This window comes from Coptis chinensis, chromosome 6 (genome assembly GCF_015680905.1).
Source record: "Coptis chinensis isolate HL-2020 chromosome 6, ASM1568090v1, whole genome shotgun sequence".
NCBI lineage: Eukaryota > Viridiplantae > Streptophyta > Magnoliopsida > Ranunculales > Ranunculaceae > Coptis > Coptis chinensis.
This window is the reverse complement of record NC_141461.1, coordinates 98,983,734-99,005,639: the sequence shown is the minus strand read 5'-3', so window position 1 is coordinate 99,005,639 and position 21,906 is coordinate 98,983,734. Positions and strand designations below refer to the sequence as shown.

Below are 21,906 nucleotides of genomic sequence, written 5' to 3'. Positions count from 1 at the left end.
AACATTTTCATATTTTATTTATATATGAAAATAGTATGTTTATAGTATAGAAAACCTAAAAAAATTCGGTTCTTGTGAATTAATAGATCTCCGCAAACCGGGGGGACACTTCGTCAGCCTTCTTTGGCTCTATGCCCCACCGTCGCGGATTACAAGAACTCTAACACTTAACACTGTCAATTGTTCTTTTGGTTTCTGCCTTTGTGCCTTTCCTGTATATCACGTGGGCTGCGCCATGGTACTATGGTAAGATAAATGGTACTTTCCAGTCTTTGAAAAGTGATTAGCCACGTTTGGTTCACATGTTTTGTGGGTCCTTCATTCTATTGGATCTGACTCAACTTATAAGGACTCCCAAAACGCCCAACACTGCTAACGTGGATATGCTTCTTTAAACCATACACATTACACTGCCCGGTACCCAGTACCCACGCACAAAGGAGGGTCATTGTCAACTAATCCATACGTTTTAAGCTTTAAGTAAAACATTCACGTGATACTATTTTCTAATTTCCCACTCTTTATAGAACTTTTTGTAAATCTATCGCTGGAATGAAGACATAGTCAAGTGGAAATGCTAACAGGCAAAGCACGCTAAGGTGTGAGTTGCATGAGTATATAACACATTTTTTGTCTTATGAGCATTTCTAGGTGGTGGAGGTATTAACGGTATGTTTCAGGCTAAAATTTGAGGCAAGTATTCACAAAATTTAACCAATTTTAGATGGAAACAAATAACAGTTGTAAATTTGGAGTAAGACTTACTATCTGCGACACTACTTTATCGCGCCAGATTGGGAATGTCGTCCCAAATTGAAATAATAATAATAATAATAATAATAATAATAATAATAATAATAATAAATCACTTAATATTGGCCATGGTGTGCAATATTGTCACTACTGCATCTGCATCTGAAACTGCAAATTTGATACCTCCACATTTACCTCCATTTAAAAATGGTTTTTGGCGAAATTACAAAAATGATAGAAACAAATATGCAATTGATGCCTCCACCTAGGAATTCTCTAAGGCTGAGTCCAATGGCTCCCTATCCCCTTAAAAGTAGAGCTAAAGTCAACAGATTTTACTCTCTATCGTTAATTTTATCTGTATATATACAAAAGATTTTACTCTCTATCCTTATTTTAGTCTGTAAATTAAAAATAGAGAGTAAAATCTTTTGTATATATACAGAGAAAATTAATGATAGAGAGTAAAATATGTTGACTTTAGCTATAATTTTAAGGGGATAGGGAGCTATTGGACTCAGCCTAAGAGCTCCAATGGAGATGGTTGAGCTAGTCATTAATAGTCCTACTCATTTAGGAAATTATGTGGGAGATAAAGGGATTGAGAAGTTATGGGAATTTGTTGGGGATGCACGCGTTGTTCTTGAAAGGGAATCTAAACGATATTTGCCCACAACAATCATCATCAGGTCCACCCCAATCAGATCTCACTATTTCACCAACGAAATTGAGAGAGGAAAAGTTGAAATCATTTTACGAAGGAACTGGTCTCGATATCATCGGTCTCGGTGTTATTATTTTGTTTATGAGCTAGTTTCACAAGAGGAAAAAGGAATCTCCACCAGATGCGGAAGTGAACCTCGTCATTAATGTTAATTAGGGACGGAGCCAGAATTCTAATCAAGGAGTGCGAGATTATGTGCACACCCCACCACACAAAAAAAAAAACCGTATGTAATTTTTTTATTTTTTTGTCAGAAGTCTAAATAATAAAGATCAACAAAATTATACATTTATTTCAATTCACAAAACTAGAGTGCGTTGACTACTAAGAATTTAATATGGACTGATAAAATTAACTACTTAAACACTTAACTCATTAATTTATACTACTATGTCTATATATATCTGCATAATCTAGTACACAAGTCTACAACAATTCAACAAATTATTAACTTCCTATAATGTTATAAGTCTATATAATATTATATAGACTTATAATGTTATGTTATATAGACTTATAAAATATTAACATTTGAAAATAAAAAATACCTTGTTTTGTTTTTTGTTTTTTTTTTAAGTTGAAATTTTATTGATAATGATAATGAGTTTTATAAATAATTAGGACAAGCATGTAACAAGCTGCGTTGCACCGCAAGTCCTTTATGAAATTTTGTTTTTTGTTTTTGGTTTTTTGTTTTATTTATTTATTTTTATTTTATTTTGGATTGAGGTCTGACCGTTTGTTTAAGAATTGAGACTGAAAGAAAAGAATGAGAGCATACGAGTTTGTTATGGGTGATTAGAATTATACAAACTGAGTGGTTGGGCTTTGGGCTTTTGCTATTTGTTTTAAACTCTTAGTATCATCAACTCATTAAATATTCAAAGACACATTTGTCCATCTTTAATGGTTTTGAACTCAAAATAAATGATAAATGATAATTTTGTAAGCGCAAAAAGAAAAGTAAAAAAAAAATAGTTTATTGGAATGTTTTTTATTAATTTTTTTTCATACTATTTTTTTTTTTTTGATAATATTCTTACTATAGTTGTGAAAATTTTGGAAATGTAATAGTGGAATTTTGCTAAAAAAAGTAAAGTGCAAGTCTTTATAATTTGAAAATTTTTCTAAATAATTAGTTACGTGAAAATGAAGTTTTTCTGTGGCCTCTGCACACGCACCCCTATATCCGCCTCTATGATGTTAATTCTAACATATAGGCCATATATGGCTTTGGCTTGCATGCAACTTCTCAAGCGCGTTGGCTATTAGGCACCTCAATGGAAAACCGACAAGATTGTTGTATGCCTATATGTTCAAGTAGGTACAGAGTCGGGCAGTATGTAACGTAAGGATATGGAGTGTGAACTACAGAGTAGGATTAGACGTCTGTATTGTTTTATAGATGGGCTCCCTAAAGATAGAGAGCTAAGGTGTCATACATACAGAGGACAATTGAGAACTGTCAGGCACTATGGCTGTCCACATTGTTTGTGGCTTCGTGCCATCAAAATGATTATGAAAGAATCAGCAATTCACCACAATTTTATGTCTTCGCTCTTCGGAGTTGCGTATAGGACTGCTGCCAACTGACAAATTAAACTCGTCTAACTGCATGTCTTGACTTACTTTTATCTTGTAACAGAATATGAAGTTCACCACTGAACGTACCCTCAATTTCGCAATTGTGTATTAGTAACTTCTGATATTCAAAAATATATAATTTAGTTCTTTTTTGAGTTTATTAGGAAATGTAATGATCAATATAGTCCAGTAAGGTTTCTAGTTAAGTCAACAGCCGATGCAACCTGATTCCTGAAAATGTTCATTTAACTTGTTAAATTGTAGGACACACTTAGAAATTGGAGTAGAATAATCTCAACATTATTCCGCAGTTTTACTTGCTTATCAAATCCAATGATTTAGCAGTTAGCACCATGCTCATACGCTGATTCGGGGAGGGAAGGAATTCTGTCTTTTTCGGTTGACCAAATTGTGCTCATGCTCATCATTTTCGGAAAGAGATCGTTATTACAGTGATACAAGTACTATTTCTTTATACAACTAACAATAGATTGTAGTATAAGTTTAGGAAAAGTGTATTCTAAAACAAATTTAGAAACTAGAATCTATTCTTTTCATACAAGAGAATGAAGGTTGTTACCTACCTTCTAAGTTATTATATATATTAACTTTCATTCTAAAGCTGGTCATGAGATGCAACATGCATTGGGATTTTCATCACTGAAGATCTGAGGTGGTGGGATTCTCTCAATCACATAAAGAGGTGGATAGTAATACATCATTCTTGCATTTCTTTCTTCAATGTTGAGCTCATCCAATTTGTGCTCTTCCTTGCTTTCTTCGACCTTTTCTTCTTTAGCATTTCCCTCTTTACTTTCAGCACTTTCCTCATTCTTCTTTTCTTCTTCTGGTTCCTTGTCTTCCTTTTTCTCGGCATTTTCTTCTTTCTTCTCTTCAGGCTTTGGGGGCTCCTCTGCCGGCTTTTCACCTTCTTCTTTCTTCTCTTCCCCCTTCTCTGGTTCAGGCTTGGGCTCAGGGTTTGGTTGGGGTTGAGGAACAATCCGGGCTTGCTTTTTAGTGCGTCTATAGACATAATCAACAAGGCGTTGAGCGTCCATAGTCCCTGTAACTGTCACCTTGCTTGTGTATGAATCCGCCTCGGCTGTTTGGACACCTGGTGGACAAACATATATGAAACCTTTAGTCACAACTAGATTAATTAAGATACAAAACATGGTTAATTGGTTACTATTAAGCTCCAGTACACTAAAATTTGTAACTTCATGTATAGTGGATATATAATGCGTGTTATAAGACTATTAGCATGTCCCAATCTTGGTTGTGTAACCAGTTGTGATTATTAGAAGCTAGAACTAATGTAATATCATCATGAATGAGTTACAAAAACATATATAATCAGATTAACCATTCATGCATGAAGCAACTATAACTAAGCAATTATGTATATGGAATTATTGAAAATGGATCTCGTCAAGTACTCCAGACATTAGATAAAACCGTTAGGTAACAAAGTACGAAAGGAGGATACTTTGATTGTACCTCTCATCTTTAGTATCTTCCTTTTGAGTTGTTGAGCACAAGCCTCACAATGCATATTTACATTCAGTTCTATAGTGATTAATCCATTAACCTGAAAACAATAAAAGCAAACAAAGATTAGTCTCAGATAAAGCCATAATTAATTACTACATAGCGTTTTTCATTTTATTTTTGTTTTTCTGTTTAATTGATGGAATAAGAGACCTGTGATGGAACCAATTGGGGTGTAGGTTCTCCCTCTGCAGCTGGCAATGGAGACAAGATAGTAGCTCTTTTATTTGTTTTTTTTTGTATCTTCGTACACAGAGCTTGAGGATCTACTACACCCTTTACTGTTATATGGTTCTGTGCCATATCTATAGCAACAGCTTCAACTCCTGTAAACCAACAACAAAGGAAAAAGCCTTAATATCAAATGAACTATATATGAGACACACAAATCCTTACTACAAGGGCGACAAGAGCACATACCTCTGATTCTCATAAGAGATCTCTCTATCTTCTTTGCACAACCTACACAATGTAAGTCTACATACAAGACAACGGGGGAAGGTGGTTTTGGTTCTTCTTTCTTTTCTTCTGCTTTTTCATCATCTTTCTTCTCTTCTGCTTTCTCTTCTTTCTTCTCTCCTGGTTTCTCTTCTGGCTTAGTTTCTGGTTCAACTTCCTCCTGCACATATCAACATAACACAACCTCATGATCACTTAAACAATACAAAACCTTAACAAAAGCAATAACAAGATGAACTATGCAATAATAACAGCTCACTCACCTGTTTAGCTTCTTCACCCATTATACTTCTTAATTAGCACAACAAGAATAAGATCAAGAGTTCTCTTAGTCAACAAGAGAATGAATTAAGTGGGAGACTCAGCTAGAAGGAAAGAATGTTTTATTTATACAGAAGTTTACTGGTAGTTGAAGGTCGGTGCTCTAATTATATGATTTAAAGTGGCTCAGTGATTCACAAGCACATGCAATGCAACTAACGCCCTATGGAATCTGTTTCTCCTATACTTAAATCTATCTTTTTTGTTTTCTTCCTAAGGCTGTGAGTGAGAGAATTAGATAGGTGGGGGAAGAATAAATAGGAGGGTTAGGCAGATTTATAGGAAAGTGGGATGGTTATGAAGCCAAACAAAGTGAGAGAATTTCAATACAAATGTCCTAATGATGCCACGTGGCACACTATTTGAGGTGCGTTGTGCTTTTAATTAATCCGTGTGTGGATTACTTTCTGTAGAATGTAGATCTAAACAGCACAAATCACCTGCCATGTGAGCAGCACTAATTGCAGTCTGATTGGTTATACTTTGGTCCTTAGATTCTAATGGTCCTTTTCTTTATTGGCTTCTGCATTCAGTTCATCAATCAGAGATTAGTAACAATATGTTGCATTTTCATCCTTCTGTTGGGGATTACACCAATACCAATCGGTTCCCCCACTACACAGATAACTTGTATGAACACAATTCAACTCCGGATAAAATCTAAATATCAACTACAACCTATACTAACATGCCCAACTCGCTAAACAACTATTAACAATGAGATAATAATGTAAAAAGCAAGTAAAAGCAAAACCACAACACAAAGATTTACCGTGGTTCGCCAATGATGCCTACTTCCACAAGAGCCGCTTCTTAATAAAATGGGAAGGAAGATTACAATCTCTCCTTTCGGTCTCTCACCTTACTAGATCACTCTTATCTCTTTACTGTGGTTGTATCTCTCAGAAGGTTCTCTCTTTGTTTTAGTCCGGATTCCAATCCTTCCGACTTGTTTGGTTCTCGTTAGGTTAGGTTTTCCAAAACCTTGATTTTGTTTTTATCTCCAAAACCAAATTCGCGGGTATCAGAAGCAAAGCCCACGAAAAATAGACTGGCTGGCGCTCGCCTCTGAGCGCCGAAGTCGAACCAAGACTGACATCGAGCGCTGGCGCTTCACTTTGAGCTGGTCGCCTCTATGTTACCGAGCTCGAAGCTGGCGCTTCTTCGAGCGCTGGCCTCGACTTCGGATGTCGAGTTTGCCCGTTTCGTCCTCGGTTTCTCTCCTCATGTGAGGGATAACTCAACAATCTCCCCCCTCCGAACGGTGAGGGGGGCTACCTCCATGCAATTGCCAAATCAGCGGGAGGAGTGTGTTTGTCATTCCGCAATAAGACAACAAACATCAAACTTACCTTTCGGTAAGACTTTGGTCATCATATCCGACCCGTTCTTGTCGGTATGGATCTTCTCGATACACAAATGCTTGTCTCGAAAGTACTTTCTAATCCAATGATAACGCGACGTATGTGCTTGGATCTAGAATGAAAACTCGGATTCTTGCTCAAGTGGATGGCGCCTCGACCGTCACATTTAACTACAAACCGTTTTCGCTTTAGCCCTAGTTCGTCGAAGAACCTCTTCATCCATAGCAACTCTTTTGCAACACTCAGTGGTCGCAATATACTTTCGCTTCAGAAGGGAGAGGGCAACACACTTTTGCAACTTAGATTGCCAAGAAACCGCTCCCCCCGCAAAAGTAACCGTGATAACCGGAGGTGGACTTCATCGAAGTCAACATCACCGCCATGTCTCGTGATCGATGTAGCCTTCAAGTAAGGGCTTACTTCCACCAAAGCACAAACATGATTTGGAAGTGCCTTTGAGATATCTCAATATCCACTTAACACCTTCCCAATGTTTCTTTTACCCGATTTGATGTAAATCGCTTACCACCCCAACGGGCGAAAAGCAATGTCCGGCCTAGTACACACCATGGCATACATCAAACCGCCCATCGCGGATGCATAAGGAATCTTTTCCATCCGACTCGCTCATGCTCACCCTTAGGACACATCTCTTTGGTCATGCTGAACCGCCACCAAGCGGATTAACCGATCGGGCTTCGCTTTTGATCCATGTTGAATCTCTTCAACACCTTTCAATGTAGCTTTTGAGAAAGCCACAACTTCCCACTCTTTTCATCACGACGAGTGATCCCAGATCCCAAGTATCCGCTTTTGCTTGACCCAAATCCTTCATCTCAAAGGACTTACTCAAGTCTTTCTTCAAATTTGATATCTTGTTGATGTTTGGGCCAACTATCAACATATCATCCACATACAAAGAATAGCACTATGAAATCCCCTATCCGAAATCTCGAACAAACGCACAATGATCGGAAGCGGACTTTGTATCCTTGCTTCACCATAAAGGAATCAAACTTTATGTACCAATCGCCTCGGTGCTTGTTTCAACCCATACAAGCTCTTTTATCGCCTTGCATACTAGGTGCTCCTTGCCTTTGACCTCAAACCCCTCGGGTCGGGTCCATGTAGACATCTTCTTCAAGGTCTCCATGAAGAAAAAGTCGCCTTAACATCTAGTCGCTTCAACCTCTAGGTTCATACTTGCGGCCATACCCAATACCACCGGGATAGAAGTCATCTTCACTACAGAGAGAAAATCTCATCAAAGTCAATCCCTTTCCTTTGACCGAATCCCCTTCACAACAAGGCGAGCTTTGTGCCTTGGGTGAGGATTGTTCTCCCTCATGCTTGACTTTGTATATCCACTTATTCTTGAGAATTTTTCTCCCGTGGGTTTCTCAACTAACTCATAAGTGTGATTCTTATGCAAAGAATCCATCTCGCCATGCATGGCCTTCAACCACTTTTCTTTGTCTGCGTACCTTCAAGTGCCTCTTGATAGTACATAGGTTCTCCACCATCCGATAGTAAAGACGCACGCATGTGGTGGATACCGGTTGAAGCTAGTCTCTCTCTGTCCGGACCTCCTTGCCCCATCCGGCCGGTGCCGGGGAGGATGCACTTCGCTTGCTCGGTGGTGGTTCATGCATCTCATCCGCATCTTCTATACCAATAGGTTCTATCCCATCATGAGCAATAGGATTCTCATCATGAGCTTCAAACTCATGGTTCTCTGCATTCTCAATGCCTTCGCGACGTTCCATAGTAGGAACTTTCGTTTCAATCAACAAGATCATTGGTGAAAGCCTCGTAGCTTTCACCCTCCTCAAAGTCTCCGCTATGGTTTGGTCTTCTAAGAACACAACATCTCGACTTCGGATTACCTTCTTGTTAATCGGATCATAGAGTTTGTAACCAAACTTTTCATCTCCATAACCCGTAAAAATGCACCGCTTGGCTTTGTCATCAAGCTTGATCTCTCATCCTTCGGAATATGCACAAATGCCCCGCACCCAAATACCCTCAAGTATCCATAATCAACATCTCGGCCGACCATACTCTCCGGATAATCACTATTCGAGGCTTTCTTTGGTGACAAAGTTGATCACATGCTGCAGACGCATTGCTTCTACCCAAGAGTTTCTAGGTAGCTTAGAGTGAGATAGCATGCATCTTATCCTCTCTACAATGGTGCGGTTCATTTCTCTCGCTATTCCATTCTCATTGCGGTGTCTTGGGAACGGTCCGCTCATGACTTAATCCCATGACTCGGGCAATACTCTTCAAATGGCCCAATGTACTCACCCCCATTATCCGAGCGAATACACTTCAACAACTTCCCTCTCTTTCCACCATGTTTGTGGAATTTCTCAAACACGCCAAGTACTTCATCCTTGGTCTTCGGACTATAGACCCATATCTTTCTTGACGATCATCAATGAATGTCAAGAAGCACGGCTCCCCGGTGGGACTTCACTCTCATAGGACCACATAAGTCCGGTGGTGCACTAGTTCAAGGACGTTGTCCTTTCGTGGAGACGGAATCTTTGGAAAGACACCCCGCGGTTGCTTTCCTACCAAACAATGAGTACATGTATTTAAATGTGTACCTTTAATGTCCGGCATGGCCTTTTGCTTAGCAAGAACTTCCATCCCTTTTATGCCCATGTGACACGCCTCTTGTGCCACAGCTCAGATGAAGCTTCTTCTTTCGCACAGATTCGCTTCGCTTTACAAACTAGCCGTGGTTTTGTAAAGAGAGCAAGTTTTCTTTCCCTCCGCCGCTACAATGGAACCCTCGGTCGGGTTTCCATACCCCGCTACCAAACGAAGTTTACAAAGCCATCGTCATCTAATTTCCCAAACCGAAATTAGGCTTAACCGTATGTCGGGGACATGTCTTACATCCTTGAGTGTCAAGGTGTAGCCGACATTGGTTTCTATATGAACATCTCCAATGCCTACAATCTTCGAGACGCCATCGTTACTCCATCCTCACTTCACCATATTCACCACATACCGTAGGTAGTGAAGAATCCCGTATCGCGGTGTGACGGATAGGATGCTCCTCAGATCTATCACCCACTCAGATCCCGACATGAGGTACTTTCGACAAAGACACACCACACCGACACAATTCCCACTAGGTCATCGACTAGTGCGGTAGTATCTCCGCCTGTGTGTTTAGTTCCTCCGCACCATGTCTTCATGTACGGTTATTCTTCTTATCCTCTTCGTTGTTCTCGCGACTCATATCCGGAAGTGGCCTTTGGTGGCACAATAGTAACATTGCCTCTCCGCTTTAGGAGTTCTAGCTTCACCCCTAGATTTACTTCGCCATCACCTCTAGAACGAGATGGTTTTTCGCCGACCTCTCCCCGTTTCTGCGGAAAAGGACCTCTCGAAGAAGAAGAGCGCTTCTTGCACTCCTTCTAGTCTCCTCATTCAACAAAGACGTGGTAGCCATCTCCATGGTAACAATTCCATCCTTTGGTCGCTCCATGTAGAAACCGCTAATGTCTCCCAACTTCGGGTAGAGAGCCTAATAGAAACAAAGCCTCAACTTCGCCTCCCAAATTGATCTTCATCAAATGCATCGATTGATGATATTCGTACTTCATTAAGATGCTCGACATTGAAGAACCTTTCTTGGTACTTCGTGGTTCGCAAACTTCTTAACGACTAGCACTTTGTTTCCACCCGACTTCCTCTCATAAAGGTCTTCGAAGTTTCTTCCATAGATCAAGGTCGTAGTCTCTTCGGGGCCACATGGTGAAAGACATCGCCGCCTATCCATTGTCGAATGTACCCAATAGCTTTTCGTCACAAGCTTTTTTCCACTCAAATTTCATCGGGCCTTTTTTTCGGTTTTACTCCCCTCATTCTCAATGGGAAGTGCCAAGTCCTTGCAAAGATAGCAAGTCTTCCATCTTGGCTTTCCGGATGGTGTAGTTCTTCCTATTCGGACTCATCATACGAAAGTGTTCACGGAATGGTCCATCTCTACAAGTTATTTAACCTCAAATCTTCTCTCGTGAATTTTCATCAAACACCTTTCCGACAAAGATTCGATAACACCCCAGCTATTCTAACCAAGGCTCGATACCACTTGTTGGGGATTACACCAATACCAATCGGTTCCCCACTACACGATAACTTGTATGAACACAATTCAACTCGGGATAAAATCTAAATATCAACTACAACCTATACTAACATGCCCAACTCGCTAAACAACTATTATTAAAATGATAATAATGTAAAGCAAAGAAAAGCAAACCACAACACAAAGATTTACCGTGGTTCGCCAATGATGCCTACTTCCACAAGAGCCGCTTCTTAATAAAATGGGAAGGAAGATTACAATCTCTCCTTTCGGGCCTCTCACCTTACTAGATCACTCTTTATCTCTTTACAGTGGTTGTATCTCCGTAAAGGTTCTCTCTTTGTTTTAGTCCGATTCCAATCCTTCCGACTTGTTTGGTTCTCTCTGGTTAGGTTAGGTTTTCAAAAACCTTGATTTTGGTTTTATCTCCAAAACCAAATTCGCGGAATCTGAGCAAAGCCCCGAAAAAAAATAGACGGGCGCCACTCGAGCGAAGTCGCTACCAAGACCTCCTGACATCGGACGCTGGCGCGCCACTTTGAGCGCTGGTCGCCTCTATGTTATCGAGTTCGAGATGCTGGCCTTCTTCGAGCCGCTGGCGCTTGGATCTCGACTCGGATGTCGAAGTTTGCCGTTTCGTCCGGCTCGGTTTCTCTCCTCATGTGAGGGATAACTCCAACACCTTCATCTCCCTGTTTCCTGCAGTTGCATAATTACTAGTTATGGTCATATGATTCTCCTGCGCGGTTGTGCTTCTGCTCTTGCACAACAGTTTCTGTTATAGGTACAACTGCACGAGACATGCTAGTTATGCAATGTTGTAGCCACAGAGATAAGTAGTGCTTTGTTATGCAACCACTTGGAGTAGCATTTTGATGTTCGCGAAACTTGTAGAAAATCAAAATGTTTTCATAGCAGATATGGCCTATGGGTTCTTTTCTGTTTATTAACTACGCAACAATAAGTAGATAGATGGAAAATGACCCTTTGTAAAAATTGACCGACACACGTACACTAATCTTCCATCTTCTCTTGTTTATGCAAAAATGTGGTCGCGAAGGGGTCAATTTTAGATGCTGACATGCATCTGAAGGTCATCCACTCTTCCACTGTAATCCACTTCATATCACACAGCATTGGCGACATTGTTAACAAGTACACAAGTCGAAAAGAAAATGTGTAATGTAATAGATACATATCTAAAGGCTGATCTGAAATCGGATATGATTTATGGTTTCAAAACAATGCCTTCAAATGTCATCATAGATTATGTTTAACATCTCATGTCTGTTATGCATGCCATGGCCGTGATTAAAGAGATTAACTAGATAATGAAGATTAAAGAGACTAATTAGAGTATACCTTAAGGCTTAAGACACCAAAACAATGTCAGCATCAATGCATGGAATGCAGTGACACATTTTGAATGGACGTTTTTTTTTTGTCTGTTTATGGGGATTAGATATAGCGTGGGGACTTCAAAGTATGGAGGTTCGAAAGCTTAAGCTCACATGGGTTGGTAGCCTTAACGTAGAAATGTTTTTGTGTGTCGAATTAAAGTTTTTCCTACGAAAACTTGATGTCTGGAACAGTCATTTCCTTTTTTGTAACAGTCATTTCTCCTTTCTAGCTCATCCAACCTTATCCTGATTTTGCCTTTCCGCTGAATATAGTCATAATTTTTTTAGGTCCTTTCGGTATCAACATGAAAGTACTCAGATTGTGACCATACTCACCTTTATGAATGTATTAGTTACAATTTTCTTTATCTCACGCTTTAATGTCGATGCAAACTATTGTTTAACTGTTGGGGTCGAATCCCGCTAGCATCAAAGAATTACTGATCTCATTTAAAACAGACTAGCTAATTAAAAAAAAAGTGTTTTCAGCTAGAATGTGGCAAGTGGCAACACGGTTAGGTTTGTGGAGCTAACTACCAACCCAAAAAAAATGACAAAAAAAATTTATCTAAACTAACAAACTTCTGCTATAAGTACTTCATACCAAGCGCAGTCCGGAGAATTATGCATTGCAAAGTAAAGTCAAAAGCAGAGGATAATTGCTTAGTGTTGTAGTTACCTTGAAACTTGTTCCTTAAGTTATTCTTTTCTGAAAACCTGTTCCTGTTTCACTTGTAACTTTCAAAATGTTTACTCATGTGACTTTATTATAGCGCGACCATAAAACTGCATCAAGAAGCCGGAAACAACAAAACAAGTGAGTTTTTTCCTTTGTTTTTTTCTGATTTTTTCCCTGGCGTTTTAAGATAAAAGAATGTATAACAGATACAACATTTTAATCGCTATATAATAATACACTTTGCCAACTCAAATACTTTCAGCATCTCATTATCACTAGCTGATTCGTGGAAGACACAAATGCTTTCGTTTTAGTATGTTTAGCCTAAACGTCACAGGAATTATGGAAGAGTTGCAGTTCTTATCAAGTAATAACTCACCCAACCAAGAAAAAAGAGCAAGTCATGTAGTGAAAATTTACATTAGGCTTTAAGTAGTTAAAGCCTCATTTGAGATATCTTACATAATATATACAAAAAAGTTACTGTGGACTATGTTTCATTACAAAGCTCCTTGAGTTTCAATACGAAGATCTTTTTGATCAACTGATTCCCATTGATCGTTAAGATATATCTCTGCAAGTGCAGTATGAAGTGCGGCCCCAAGTGGAAGGACATCTTCATCTAAAAAGAAGTGTGGGGAATGCGGTGAGTGAACTGAACCCAAGTCCTCATTTCTAATTCCAATTCCGAACATTACACCAGGAATAACTTCTTGATAGAAACCAAAATCCTCGCCTGCCATCACCTTGTTAGCCGCTGTGACATTCTTCGGACCAAGTAAGAGCTTGCCAACCCTCTCCACATGTTCATGCAAGATCTCATCATTGATAGTAGCAGGGTAGGCTGGATACTCCTCTTCCAGGAAGTCAATGTCAGCCTTACATCTGTGTACAGCTGCCTGTCCCTTTATGACCTGCAATGAGCTCCATAGATATCAAGAAGAACGTAGAAAAGATGGGGCTATCTCATGTAGGCATTTCCTTCATTTAAGAAGGGAGGCAGTCCAAATTCGTTTAGTGAAGCCAATATACAGAAAGTGCTATAGCATATAGCACTTGTTCTAAGTATGGTGTTCTCCGACTTATGTATTTAACGGCAACTTTGGTGCCTTTCACCACCCACAAAGATATATAAGCAGAGAAAGATCCCAGGTATTCTGGATCTTGCTTACCTCTTTCACTCTCCTCTGGAGTAAGTGCAGACCATCTGTGGTAAGACTTCTCAAAGTGCCCCCAAGTTCAGCAGACTGCGGAATTACGTTCATTACTGTTCCACCATGAAAGTAAGTGACAGAGAGAACCTACATAAAGAAATTAAGCTTCAGTAATAAACTGCATAAGTTAATATTTAATCTATATTGCAGATAAAGTAGGCTTAGAAACACCGATATAAGGCTACAGAAAATTCTATCATCAACAATTGTGTTTAGTGCTATTCTCTTACTCTCCATCTGTACTTGTCTATCCTAAACATCGAAATTCAGTTATAAAACCGTAGCTATTTATAACAATGCATAAAAATGTATAGGGTATTAAGGGTGTCAGAAACCTCAGAGACGATACAGACTTTCAGACAGGCGTCCAATTATACAGACTTTCATAAATCAAGCAATGTTCAACAAGTTAAGGGGAAGCAGCGAACATCAATGCCAGTCCTTTGTCACCTAAAGTAGTAGCTTGCTCCAATGTGAGCTAGTTCAATGATATCATCAAACAGTGTGGTATGAAATTTATGGAAATGCCAATAGTCCAGGAAGACTGAGTTGAAAGGTTCGGGGCCAAATATCCTTCATGCTTAAGTGGCCAGCAAACTCATTTTTCTAAAGCTGAGACAGAATACTCCAGCTAAACCAGGGCAAATTTACTTTTAGAGAGCCAAACCAACACATTGAAAAGTCCTGGTATAATATATGACTCTTCAAATGGCTTTGCAACACCACTGAAAGTTGGAATGTTAAAACAAAACTTCCTATTTTTATTTTTATTTTTCGAAATGGCGTCATTGGATTCTACCTCCAAAAAGGAGGAGATATAGGGAACCAATTATACTGATTTTAGTACAATCATTAGTAACTTTGTTCTGCATCGTCAAATACAAGACACTGCTGAAGTTAAACTAGATAGCTAGATAAAGCTACAAGTACCATAAACACATACATTAAGGACATACATTGCTCTGAAGGGGGTCCGTTTCTCTTGAGATGATTTGTTGCAGGGCCAAAATGGCAAATGATGCAGCAAGTACTGGATCGACATTTAAATGGGGATTTGCAGCATGTCCACCTTTTCCTTCTATCTTGACTTTAAAGAAACATACAGCAGCTAGTGCAGGTCCTGCAAGGGACTCTATGCTTCCTGTAGGGTTTTGGTAGTCAATGTGCATTCCAAAGATTGCTTCAGAATCGCCAAGAGCACCTTCCCTTATCATGTATGATGCTCCAGCACCACCCTCCTCTGCAGGCTGGAAAATAAGTCTCACGGTCCCCTTCATCAAATAATATACGAAGATGAGGATTTCATTTGATTCATCTATGTATAAATGTCCAAGCTGGGAAAAAAATTACTAAAACGAAGGAAGTGTAAACTAAGGCTGCAAAGATTCACAGGAAACAAATTACAAGATAGCAGTCAATTAAGCCAATACCATACAAGTAAAATTAAAAGCTCAATACCATCATGTTTTACCAAGAAATAAGTCAGAAAATTCAATGAAAGTGAATATGAAATGGACATAACAACTACTCTAATGATTTTTGTGAGGTCGTCAAAGGTGGACTGACACAAGCCTTCTAGGACAGGCTTATCTAGACTTTTAGGCACATGTGATGCAAACGTGGTCAAACGTTAGTTGGAGCTTAAAGCAGATGAATGAAACAAATAACCCTATATCCAACGTCAAAGTAAGCAACCAAACCATACGCTGGAAAAATAGATAGCAAAAAAAATAAAAATAAGTAAAAAGATAAAAGAATGCATCACAATCTGTTGAAATTTTCGGGTTTTTGGCATCAAAATCTGTTGAACTTCTCAAAAGATTGCAGAAAGTCATGGACAACAACATGATGACTGCTAGCTCTAATGAGTTTATATTTAGGAGGATAGAAATTGCTATCTAGAAAGGAATTGCAGCACAATTTGTAGCGCGCTTGTCCTAATTGTTTGTAAATTTCGTTATGAAAAAAAATAATAAAAAGTGAAGGGAAGCTGAAATACCTGTTTGTTTTTGCTTGGTAAGGTTTAGATGTACTAAAAAGGGAAAAAGGTGAAAAAAATAATTTGGTATGAGGAGTTGCCAAAGCAAATCCTCGTTTACATTGTATCCTCATGGACAACATTCCAGTGAAGAACACAACTATGAAAATCTAGAGAACTTCTCATCGGGGGCCTCCAATTTATGTAGCCATGGTGGCCTCCCCTCAAACACCAATGATTCATATAAATATAAAGCAGGTCCTGCCTTAGCCAGTGTGTCTGCCGAGATATTCACCTCCCTCCATACATGAGAAAATCTGATAGAAGAAAGCTTTTGTTTGCATTCTTTCCATCTTGCCTGAATCTCCCAAGGGACATTGTCAGAAGTGTAAGAGTAGATTGTTGATGTTGAATCAGCTTCTACCCAGAGATGAAGCCTATTTTTGCTGATGTCCAAGTCCACACCTTCCATGACAGCGTGACATTCAGCTATATCATTAGTACCAATGCCCAAATTTTGCAGAAAGTGAAAAGACAAGCTCCTTCAGAGTCTCTGCAACATACGCCTATACTCAAAATTCCAGGATCAGTGTTAAGTTTAGAGGTGTTGAGTTCTTGTGGGATCCAAAACCAAAACTTAATCTGAGGCGCTTGCTTACGTCTAGGGGTTACATTCCAGAAGTTTATAATCTGTAATTCCAAGTTGTACATGGTGGCACAATTCAACCAGTTGGGACAGAGAATCTAAAATTTGATGAATGGTTTGCACACATTGAAGTTAGGAGCTTTGTCTTCAAAGAATACCGAGTTCCTCAACTTCTAAAGACTAGCCATCCCTATAAGAAGACCAGAATTCCAAATTTGTTTTAGCAAAGGACTCCAATTCTTCGACATAAGTATGGCATCAGTGAATCCTTGTAAAGGTTGTTGAACATTGAAGTGTGTGGACAACCAGGTCCAAAGTTCAACAGCTAGTGGGCATTGCCATAAGAGACGGTGCAGTGATTCCTCTAAAGCTTTACACAGTCTGCAAGAGGAAGCAAGTCTTATGCCTGATTTTTGAATGTAAGCATCAGTGGCAGCACAACCATGTAACAGCTTCCAAGCACTGGCAGCAGTCCTTGGGTGTATATAAGAGTTCCAGACCTTTTTATGCCATCCCACCTTCTGATTTTCCTTTTGTATGCTTTCAAAAGCCGACTTCACAGAGAAAGTGCCTTCATTGTCAGGACCCCATATTCTAGTGGCTTCACATTGAGTGTTGCATTTAATAGCATAACTAGGTCTGACTCCTATTGTTTCCAAAATATGCGAGGATCTGAGGTATAGTAATTATGTTACCTGTGATAATCGCTGAGAGCTTGGATCTGCATCCCTTGAGATCATTGTAATTAAGTTAGGTGTATGAGCTGTTGTTGATGAGTTGGGCTCCAACCAGTTGTCTCTCTAAAAGTCTTTTGTGTTACCATTGCCAATAATCCATTGGCTGTTAGTACGTAGTAGTAACTTCAAATCGTGCCGCCCTTAAACCTGGTCGGCCATATGGTGGATGGTTTGTAATATTGAATGAAACTTCCATCTATATCCATGAATTTGTGTCTCATTAGGAGAGCAAAATCATCATTACCCACTAGCACAGACCAAGCCAATTTCATTAGCATAGAGAGATTGATTTCTCTCAATTTTATAATTTCGAGGCCTCCTTATAGTGGTTTGCATGTTTTCTCCCAGCTCACAGTAGCAGTTCTTCTTTTGGTAGGATCACCAGTCCAAAGAAAGTTCCTCGTGATGCTTTCCGATTCATTTATGACAGACATAGGCCATTTGTAAACAGCCAGGTTGTAAATGCACCTGTGGGCATACCACATCACAGATTTGAAGTGAATACTTATTCCTTGAAAAGAGAAGCTTTTACCCTTCCAGCAAGAGAGTTTCTTCTTGATTTTGTCCAACACTGGACAAACCATCATTCTAGTGACCTTTCCTTTCCTTGACATACAGACATCCCCAAATACTTCTCCAGCAAAACACCTCCAATAATACTGAGTTCTGCTATAGCTTGTTGCAATTCTTACCGTCTAGGAAACCCCAAAGGCAAAAAAGACATAGACTTTTCCACTAACACTATAACAGTAAAAGTTTAACCAGAGAAGAAGCCCTGAAGGGCTCCATCAACGACCGTAATGATCCGTCAACCCATTCAAAAGTAGAAAGATTTCCCTCCAAGGTGAAAGAGAGATTGAATATAATCCTAACTTTTATCTAAAAGAAGTAAAAAGTAGTAAATTACTGAAGTACCCTCAAAGCACTCTATATATAATATGCACTGACCAGTTGAGAAGGAACAATATGATCTCCAAAATGCAATGCACGCTTATTAAGAAACCATGATTTCTGTAAGAGAAACTATGCTGCACATGGAAGTCGATCAATTGTGTCGCTTCTTTGTCAACATGTTGGCAGCATTGTTCCTTCTCTCTGACCAGTGTGTTGGAAAGGCACCTAACCCGCAAGAGGTATGGTAGTGCCAATTTTAGTCACACATCAGCTAGGAAGCTGTCCTAGATCCTGGATATATGGTAATGACCTATCATGTACTAGTGTCGCACCTTTGAGGAAAACAATGTGCATGATTTTTGGCATTTAGACATGAGGAAAGAGTGTGCTAAAAGTTCAATGACAGTTGAAGTTGTTTTCTAAAATAATGTCGCAATCCAATTGAACAAATATCCAATGATGCCTCAACAGAAGGTAGATCAAGATAGAAGCAGTTGGACAACAAGGCCTTCTTTGGTGGTGTTTTTCATCCTAGGAGAGGGTTGATCAATCTGTACACCATGGATTCATGAAATTCAGTAATTTTATTTCAGCCTACAGCTTGACAATTATCACGACTAAGAGCAACTCCGTTTTTCTAGTAGTCTAGTAGTACCCATACTTCAGTTTTCTCTAAAACCCAACACACCTATTTACTTATACTCTAACAGCAGAATTTGCATATCTCAAGCCTACATTCCCATAACCAACACAATCCCCTCATTTCATTTAAGTTCCACCATTTTTTCTGTCAATATTGCTATTTTCAATTCAGAACCTCTTTCTCAGTAAAGGAAAGTGGTCCATTATTGCATATAAAATCTATACATGCCACTGACCATTCTTACATTTGGAACAACAATGGGACAATTTCATACAAATACGGTCAAAAGAAACGTGTGTTAACTACACATTTATCATGAAATGTAACTTAAATGACATAAACAATGGCACTGGAAAAGATACAAGCATTGTCCATAGTAGTCACCTTAAGATAATCTCTCCGTTCATTAAGCAATTTCGCAGCTCCAAGTAGCATAGTCACATGAGCATCGTGTCCGCAACCATGCATTTTACCATCAACTTTACTCTTATGTTCCCACTCTACAAGCTCCTAAAAATCAACAAACACTCCAAAACTCAAAATTCAACAAACTAACATACAACTCAACAAGATTATAAAAAAAAAAAGGTTCTTTATTATACCTGCAAAGGAAGAGCATCCATATCAGCACGAAGTGCAACAACAGGACGAGAACCATTGCCAATTTGAGCAACTAGACCAGTTTTAGCTAAAGGGTAAGTGTAAGAGATGCCAAGCTTATCTAGTTCACTTCTAATAAGTGCACTAGTCTTAAATTCTTCAAATTTAAGCTCTGGGTATTCATGAATTTGTCTTCTTACTGAAACTAACCATTCTTTTTCTTCCTTTGCTGTGTTCATAAGTTGCAGTGAGTAGTTCTCACTGAACTGTCCATGAAATGCAACACAACAAACAGCAAAGAGATGCAAAAAGAGAATTAAAACAATACCCATTACTCCAAATTGAATAATTTTGAATGGGAAGCATGAATTTTATACCAAGAACTATTAAAAAAAAAAAAAAAGATTGCTTTGACTCTGTTTGTGAAACATTTTTAAATTGAAACAAGAACACGTCTTTGTTGGGCTTTTTTATAGGCTTTAGAAATATAGGCCTTATTAGTTGCTCAATGTAACGATCAATTACACAATCACCAGCCAATTCAGTAGAAGAATGTGACAGCTCAACATGACAAATCAGCAAACTAGTCATACATATTAGTATATCTCTACACTATATGATAGCCAGGTTAGGGGGGTGAAAAGGGGTAATAATGGGCTAGCCCGGCCCTCAAACCATAAAAGCCCTCATGATTGAGGGCCGGGTCAGCCCGCCCCTATTTGATATTGAGGGCCGGGTCGAGTAGGGTCAAGCATGAAAACTCAAGCCCTTAACTCCCCGCCCTCATTTTTGAGCCAAATGAATGAGGGCGGGTCGGACCCTGTTTATTCTAATTTATTTTTCACTTTTTTTTTTTTTTTTTTTTTGTAATTGATTTAATGATATGTATATAAGTATACAAAACTAATTCTTATATCTTTAGAAAAAAAATAGATAGAGATGGTGGAAGAGATGATATTCTTAAAATATCTATATTTTTAATACTTAACTATGTTGTTAGGTTGGATTTGCTTTTATGTATGACTTATATACATATCATTAAATCAATTACAAAAGTGCATATATTATATTATGTTATAATTTATCCCCTATTGAAAACTAATTTAATAATTTTTTATACAATTTAGATAATTATAGTATAATACATAAATATAATGTAAAAATAACAAGAAAATATGGTTTTCTTTTTAGGGTTTACACAAATATATAGTATAATACATAAATTATCACCTCTATTTTGGGTTTACACAAAATAATCATAATTCACTTTTCTTTTTATATTTGAACTATTTTACTCAAATTACAAAATACCTCATATGATATGTGGTAAACTACTATTATTAAACATTATTTGTAGTGAAAATATTTAGTTCAAATAGGGATAATTGTGGTACCTTACATATAGTCATATATAATGTAAAAAAATAAAATATATCTTATCGAAAAAAAAAATACTGAGGGCCAAGTGAGGGCTTGGAAGGGTTAAATCTTGCCGGGCCTATGCTCCGTAACCTAGACCCTAGCCCGCCCCTAACAAGCATGAGGGCCGGGCCAGCCCGCCCCTCAAATCTGTGAGGGCCAACTTTTGAGGGTTTTGACGCGCATTTTTTAGAGCCGGGTCGGGCCGGGTTGAGGGCCTGAGGGCCAAATTATCACCCCTAAGCCGGGTTATAGGCAAATTTAAATCTTCTTATTTACTTAATTTAGAAATACCTCCCTCACTAAATTTAGAATAAGTCATACTTTTATTAATATAATTTAAATAAGGTCTTTTCATTTATTAATAATTTAGAAACACCTCTCTAATGTCATTTAAATCAAATAATTACCCCATTTTCCACATTGAAATTAAAACAAGTCCTATTTTATTATTGATAATTTAAAAGAACTAATCTCACTCAAATAACATAATTATCTCCAATTTTGTTTAAAAAAAATAAATAAATGAGCCTCTCCTATATAATTACAATTACTATTTACAATTAGAACTCCCTCCCTAAATTTAGAATAAGTCCTACTTTTATTAATATAATTTGAATAAGGTCCTTTCATTTATTAATAATTTAGAAACACCTCTCTAATATCACTTAAATCAAATAATTACCTCATTTTCCACATTGAAATTAAAACAAGTCCTATTTTATTATTGATAATTTAAAAGAACTAATCTCATTCAAATAACATAATTATCTCCCATTTTGTTTTAAAAAAATAAATAAATCAGCCTCTCCTATATAATTACAATTACCAT

At 38.3% G+C, this 21,906-nt stretch overlaps 2 protein-coding genes across 2 annotated transcripts; both read right to left on the bottom strand.

The window, feature by feature from the left end:
* Positions 1–3,528: 3,528 nt before the first annotated feature.
* Positions 3,529–5,505, bottom strand: LOC147496035 (heavy metal-associated isoprenylated plant protein 9-like). The gene is made up of 5 exons (XM_086564822.1): positions 5,335–5,505; positions 5,033–5,231; positions 4,766–4,938; positions 4,562–4,652; positions 3,529–4,175 (listed from the first exon to the last, which is right to left on the bottom strand). The coding sequence occupies exons 1-5, from the start codon at positions 5,353–5,355 to the stop codon at positions 3,688–3,690; spliced, it is 972 nt and encodes a 323-aa protein (XP_086420948.1). The 5' UTR covers positions 5,356–5,505; the 3' UTR covers positions 3,529–3,687.
* A 7,778-nt stretch (positions 5,506–13,283) lies between these two features.
* On the bottom strand, positions 13,284–20,112 carry LOC147496034 (IAA-amino acid hydrolase ILR1-like 5). The gene is made up of 5 exons (XM_086564821.1): positions 19,658–20,112; positions 19,440–19,565; positions 15,114–15,428; positions 14,116–14,244; positions 13,284–13,857 (listed from the first exon to the last, which is right to left on the bottom strand). The coding sequence occupies exons 1-5, from the start codon at positions 19,985–19,987 to the stop codon at positions 13,444–13,446; spliced, it is 1,314 nt and encodes a 437-aa protein (XP_086420947.1). The 5' UTR covers positions 19,988–20,112; the 3' UTR covers positions 13,284–13,443.
* Between the last annotated feature and the right edge of the window lie 1,794 nt (positions 20,113–21,906).